At 38.2% G+C, this 6,485-nt stretch overlaps 1 protein-coding gene across 3 annotated transcripts in view; it reads right to left on the bottom strand.

Annotated features, from left to right (window-relative positions):
* The window catches only part of LOC118425273 (glycosyltransferase 1 domain-containing protein 1-like), a 28,549-nt gene that overhangs the window by 7,374 nt on the left and 14,690 nt on the right, over positions 1-6,485 (bottom strand). For 2 of the 3 annotated variants that reach the window (XM_035834070.1, XM_035834069.1), the window contains exon 16: positions 842-974. In XM_035834070.1, coding sequence (XP_035689963.1) covers positions 842-974 — 133 coding nt within the window. Of the gene's footprint in view, positions 1-841; positions 975-5,077; positions 6,189-6,485 lie in introns of those variants that run through there. The other variant, XM_035834071.1, reaches the window with a different exon arrangement.

The raw sequence follows: 6,485 nt of genomic DNA, 5'->3' as shown, positions 1-6,485 counted from the left end.
TAACTTTCATCCTCCTGAAACGAAAGGCTCCACTTTATGTCCTGTAAACATTACACTGGCGATACCTTTTATATTGTTAACATAAAATTTTAGGTTATCTTCTTAAACATCAGCACTTGTGGCACACTAAGATTTTACAACATATATATGCCATTAACAAGCCAGGTGCATATATTTCACACCCAGAAGGCTGAGACAGTAAATGAAAGTTTCTGATGAGGTCATAGCACCTTTGTTGTAGCTCCTTTAAGGAGGCTTTCAAGAATCAGTGTGAGCCCCAGGACGGCGTTAAGGCCATCTGAGCACTCTGTGCTCCAAATCCACCTAACAGCTTCTAGAAAGGTTTGCCAACCCTTTGGATCAGTGCCTCATGACTGAGAGACAGACGTGCCAGGGGTAATATTACATGGCTTTCAGAAGGACAACTCAGGCTCTCAGGCTTTCTATCGACAACTGGTTAGTATTCTGAAATATAATGGTCCTTATGTGACTGTCAACAGGGAAACAGCAAAAGATAACCTTCATCAAAAACTCAGTTAAATTTCATGGTGTATTTTTCTCATATTCCAAAAATCAAGACTTTATCAAAGATTCACTGTCCAATTTCAAAATTTTAAAAAGATGCCACATTTGAAGTTGTTGATACGTTATATACTTAACATCCATTGAATTGTGATACAATAAATACGTTAAGATACGTTTCACATGCAAAGTAGAGCATTCAATATCAATGATCATTGTTAACTATCAGAAGTTTGATTACATAAGACATTAGTGATTTAATCACTTAATTGCAGTCAAACTTTTGATAGTGATCAATCATCATTAAAGACATACTTACTAATTAATCTGCAATACGTCTGCTTCTCTGTTTCTCCTGAGTGGTGCACATTCACATAGGCTTGTGCTTTGGCTGTGATTGTCTTGTGGAGATGCTCATCACCAAGAAGGCACTTAGCTTCACTTACAAACTCCTGAACAAAGACAGAAAAGTTCAGTGAATTTACTGGTACTTTGAAATTTCTCTCTGACAATATCTAAGATATTTTTGCTACATCAAAAAGAAAAAAACAATGCAGAAGTAAAACAGCATTTTTATAGCTATAAATATACATGTAGAACCTGTATGTATAGATGATAGAACATGTCATTGAAAATGATACAGAGTTCAACCATTTGCTATTTTGAAACTACTCTTCATCCATGTACAACAAACACAGTGCCATAATACATGTACTCGTGGGGAAGCAAGAATTGAGCAGTAAGCAACTCTTTCTACTTAGATGTAGACAGATTGATAGCAACTGAAGTCAGTCATAGACTTATTTCTTCAGGGGGCATTAAATTCCACACGCTACAAGCCACAGGCCAGTTTACAGTAAGTGAGATGCATTACTGCATTTTAAATTCCTTTCAGGCTCAATCTTGTTTATTGCTATGCAGATAATAATCAACTAATCCCCAACAGTAAGATATATACAAGTAAATGTGCTCCTACTATGAAAGAGTTCTTGCCTTTGTAATGAAACCCAAGACACATAATAGCTAGACATCACTCAATGTAATATCACTAAGGCAATCTTGTTATTATACATTTCTCATACTTATGTGCATGTATATACGGCTGCCCTTTTCCAGCAGGGAATATAGAATGGAGAACCTTAATCTAGCAGGGTTAATACACATGTTGTTGAAAATATATAATGTTCAGGTGAACTCATATCTTTCATCCATTATCAACAGCCTACATGTACACAAATTTATTTTCCATCTTTTTTTGCAGAGCTGACTGTCTTACCTTAAGACCTCACAAATGTGATTTGTTGGTTCTTGTATTCTAAAAAAAGATTTTGCTTCACTGAAAAAAAACGCATTAAAAAGTTCTTGAGGGCCAGGTTTATGCCTTAAGGTGCACTCCAAAGAGACTGATAAGTCAGATTTAAGCTCTCTGCTTTCAGGATGCCCTCTTGTTAGATTTCCACTTTGAAATGTTGGGAAACCAAGGATATAGATTGATAATACCATGATATACCCTGCTTGAGTTGTACCTTGCTTAGAGTCTCTGTTGCTCCTTAATAGTATATGACAGCAGCAAAAGCACTTTTAAAAATGCTTTTATTTTTAGCCCACAATCTGTTCTAACATGTAAGGCTAACAATGTTCCTTTAGCAGCTGACTCCTGACCTATCAAATACATGTAGACTAGATATGCTCATACATGCACGCAGAAGGCTTCCAGTTAATCCTTTTTGCCTTTAAAAAAATTACATGAATCAGTGCTGACAGAAGGCAGGTTCAACTGAAGGCCACTGTCATGTACACTTCCATGTATGCACTGGATTTAACACACAGGCAAAAGTTCACTTGGCAACAACCTAAATGTCACAATGGAAATGGCAAAGGCTTTAGTCACAAGTACACTGAACTACCTAAAGAGCTTTGACATTTTGTTGTATCCCATTATGCTTTATTAGACTTAGGAGTCAGCTTTTATTTCCAACATTGTAAGAGATTTGCTGATGGGGGAGACTAAGAGTCAGAGGTGGATTTTATGTTTGGTTCAGACCTATAGGTGGCTAAGGCCACACAAAGTCGATTTGTTGGTTCACAGATTTTTTTAAAGTTAAAATATAGCAAGCAGACATCATAAATGCAACGGGCAGGGAGGAAAACTTGAATATAATCATGTCCACTCCATAAACCTGAGTGTACCAAGGCATACACCTGGTCCTCGGGCTTTGTTTTCATGATTTTTTTTTAAAATCCCTGAACCAACAAATTAAATTGGTGTGGCCTAATCATTCCTATCTTGCCAGAAATCCTCTCTTCTTACTGCCACCAAGAAGTGCAACAATTACAGCATACCTCCTTCAGCTCTTTTCGCCCTATTACTAGACAGCCATACAGCATAAAGTGTGCACGTAAAAGGGTCAACTTTAGATGGTAACAGTAACACAGTTATGGGAGAGACATGACAAGAATATCAAATAATTATGTTACAATGGGTAATACTCATCACTGAATACTGTTATCTTAACTTTGGGGACCAATAGATAAGGTGTTCTACTGCGGAGTATGCATTACTGCATGCAGGGATAGATACAAATGTACATGTATACATGATGAAAAAAACTGACCTTTTAAAAATTACCTCTCAACATCAACTCACACTTCACCTGTTTGTGTGGAAAATTTAAGGAGATCAAGTGATTCACAGTAGACACCTAAGCATGAGGTGGATGGAGAGGATGTTTTACAGTAATGTCCTGACTATTCAACAACAACATGTTGTCTGTGACATTTCGTAGACGGAAGCGGAGACTCATCCTTTGAACCCCAGAGTCATATTATATGTGATTTATGTCGTCTACAACCTCCTGATAAAATGCCTCATAAATGTTGCTGCATCTATCACAGCAAACAGCTCTGAACTTACCACATAAAAGTTTCATGTACGGTTGCTGAGTGCATCCTCGGGGCAAGTGTCATAAAAATCACCTTTATTGCTGTTGCTGAGGCCTCTCTCTGACTACTACAGAATCAGATCAAAGGACAAGACTGCACATAAAAACTTGTAGGTGGGCAATCAAATGCTACACGTCTTTGAGATGTTTTAAGAAGTACCATGCCAGCTTATGAGCAAGATCAATAGTGCTGCCTAAAAAAACTTAGATCCTGACTTCAATCTTTAAACAAATCTAATAAAAGGATTAAGCAGTATTTATTACTGTAACATGAGGTTACAAACAATTATCCAGTTGGGCACACCAAAAATAAGTTCGTAAGCTTGAAAGTTATATCAAATCTCATAAAACAGAGTGGTCCATTGAATTCACAGGTATAAACACATTTGGCACAGGAAAACTTAATTTTCTGAACCCAAAGGTTCAAAATTACATTTGTATTGTAACTGTAAACTTTATACCTTTATCCAGCATATGCATACCTTTATGCAGTACTTTCAATCTTTCATTATGGGCAGCATTATGGGCTTTCTAGCTCCTTAATATATTTATCATATCAAAGTGCTTCCCAACTTCCCAGACTGTAAGTTCAAGTATCCCAGACTAATTTAGTTGCTGGAAGTGAGCCAGATCTCCAAATGGGAAGTAATTTCAGCTTTTATGCCAGGCCAGCGGCCCTGAGTTGTTAAGTTAACATCAGTCAGGATGATTGTGCCCTTGGAAAGTGAGACAAATTTAATGAAACTTGGTCCTGGTGCCAAAGCAAGGAAGCATCAAAAGCCCAGACATGATGCATGTACCAATGAAAACTTAACCAACCAACCACCTGCCTAACCTGGTACCCAGGCTTGTGCAGCTTTGGCCTTTGTAGGCATGCAGGGTGTGACTGTTGGTAAGTAGAGCTATAATGTTACAAGCTATACAAGGCTGATACCAGGCTATAATTTCTCAAACCCCAGTGCCAGATTTTTATGAAATGAAGAGAATTCTGGGAAAATCATGAGACTTAAATTAACAAAAATACAGTTTGACTCAGGATGAAAATGTTTTCTCCTGACAAAAACTGTAATTCAGCCAGCTAATCAAAAAGTTAAAGTTAAACCCTTCCCGCGCCAAGGCAGTGCCCATTTCTGGCGCATAGGGCGGTGCCCATCTCTGTTTCGTTAGCCCTGGGCCACACACAACGCAATCACTACAGCAGGGGGCTAGTCCACTGGTAGTGGTGTGTGTTCAACTTCCATACTCTTTCCCGAATGCTGAGTGCTAAGCAGAGAAAGCAGCATGTACCATTTTTATAGTCTTTGGTATGACTCGGTCGGGATCGAACTCACGACCTTCCGAATGCAAGGCGAACACTCTACCCACTAGGCCATTGCACCGGCTATGATTGCAGCCAGCTAATGGTGCAGCTTAATTATATATCAAGCATTTTCCTTGCACATATGCTATTCTTTAAAATTTTATACACATCTGTGGGCATTTTGAAATGAAAAGTGCAAACTCTGGGATGACAAGCAAGATAAGGACACAAACTACATTTATTTTGTGCACATCACCCATGGCATACTAGTATTAATAATAGAAAACAATTGTATCAAAGGAACACCGCAACAGCAAATCAAATATAGAAATTCACAAGATGGATGAAGAAATATCACATTCTGGCCCTCTCCAACCTTTACAAATGGAATGCCCCTTCCTTCATTTCACCTTTACCCCTCAGTGTTACCTACATGTCTGAGGTCAGACCAAGGAGGTTATAGACCTTATAGAATAAGATGAATTGAGATATCCTTGTGACTCCCAGCAGCTTAATTTTTGTCTTTTATCCCATATTTAACCTTGATCCACAAACTGAATTTAGTGGCCCTACAGGGGAATGACTCTGATCATGTTAATGAAATGCCAACATTTGTTCTGGCATATTCCTTTCACTTATTTCAGGAATCATTTTGCCAGCATCAGGTATTGGAACTAGAGTGAAAAACACATGGGACATATCAAATCACATGGGAGATATTATCATATCTAAATAGAAAGAAGCAAAGGTGGCTAGCCTTTCATGCAAACAGAATAAAGTAAATCAGATGATATTAATCATATACACAGGAGATCTCTTTAGGGAATGGGGTGGGAGAACAATATGGTAAAATCACATGGAAATTGTCAAATGTCATTTGACTCATTAGTCTGGCAGAAGTAATTCATATTGGCATCACTAATTTAATACCAAGTAATCCTATATGCGCATAGACTTACACTGAGATGTGATTTTTTTTATTCAAACTCTTCAATTATCCTATATGCGCATAGACTTACACTGAGATGTGATTTTTTTTACTCAAACTTTTCAATTAATTACAATATGACCAAACATACAAACAAATCCAAGCTGAGATTCTAACAACTGTAATAAATTTACCCACATACAAAGTAGGCATACCTATAACAGAAATGGTATGCCCCAGCCAAATTTCTGGAGAGGCACTTGGGTACATGTAGTGAAAGCCTGGAATAATGGGTGTCATTTAGAAGCGACTCACGTATTACAGGTGCCACCAAAGGGATACAATTTTCCGAGAATGGATCAGATTTTACGCATTGGCAATGCTTCATCTGTGATTTGGGCTAGGGGCTCCCAACCTCAATAAAGGGGCTTTCAATATTTAGAGAGGGGACACGGTTCAGCGTATCGCCTCTCAAGGCAGTCTCCATTGATTTTCTCTGCAGAAACGGGAGAGAAATTCATGGAATCCTGTCAATAAATGGGCATAATGTGCCAAGAGGATTGAACAAATGTACTGAGTGGGATATTAGGAACCACAGTGCCAGCCAAATGTCAAGTCTTTCAGCCAAAAAGAATATGATGAGCTATCTGTGTTCATACAGATTCATAAAGCACTGTGCTGTGGAGCACTGCATAATCTGACTACAGGAGGAACTGATTTAAAACAGGAGAAAGGTCTTGATAACTTTGCCATACGAAGATGAATGCTCAAGGATTTTCTGTCATCGATGGTT

This window comes from Branchiostoma floridae, chromosome 11, assembly GCF_000003815.2.
Source record: "Branchiostoma floridae strain S238N-H82 chromosome 11, Bfl_VNyyK, whole genome shotgun sequence".
Lineage (NCBI taxonomy): Eukaryota > Metazoa > Chordata > Leptocardii > Amphioxiformes > Branchiostomatidae > Branchiostoma > Branchiostoma floridae.
The sequence above is the reverse complement of the archived record's forward strand: the minus strand, read 5'-3'. Positions and strand labels throughout refer to the sequence as shown.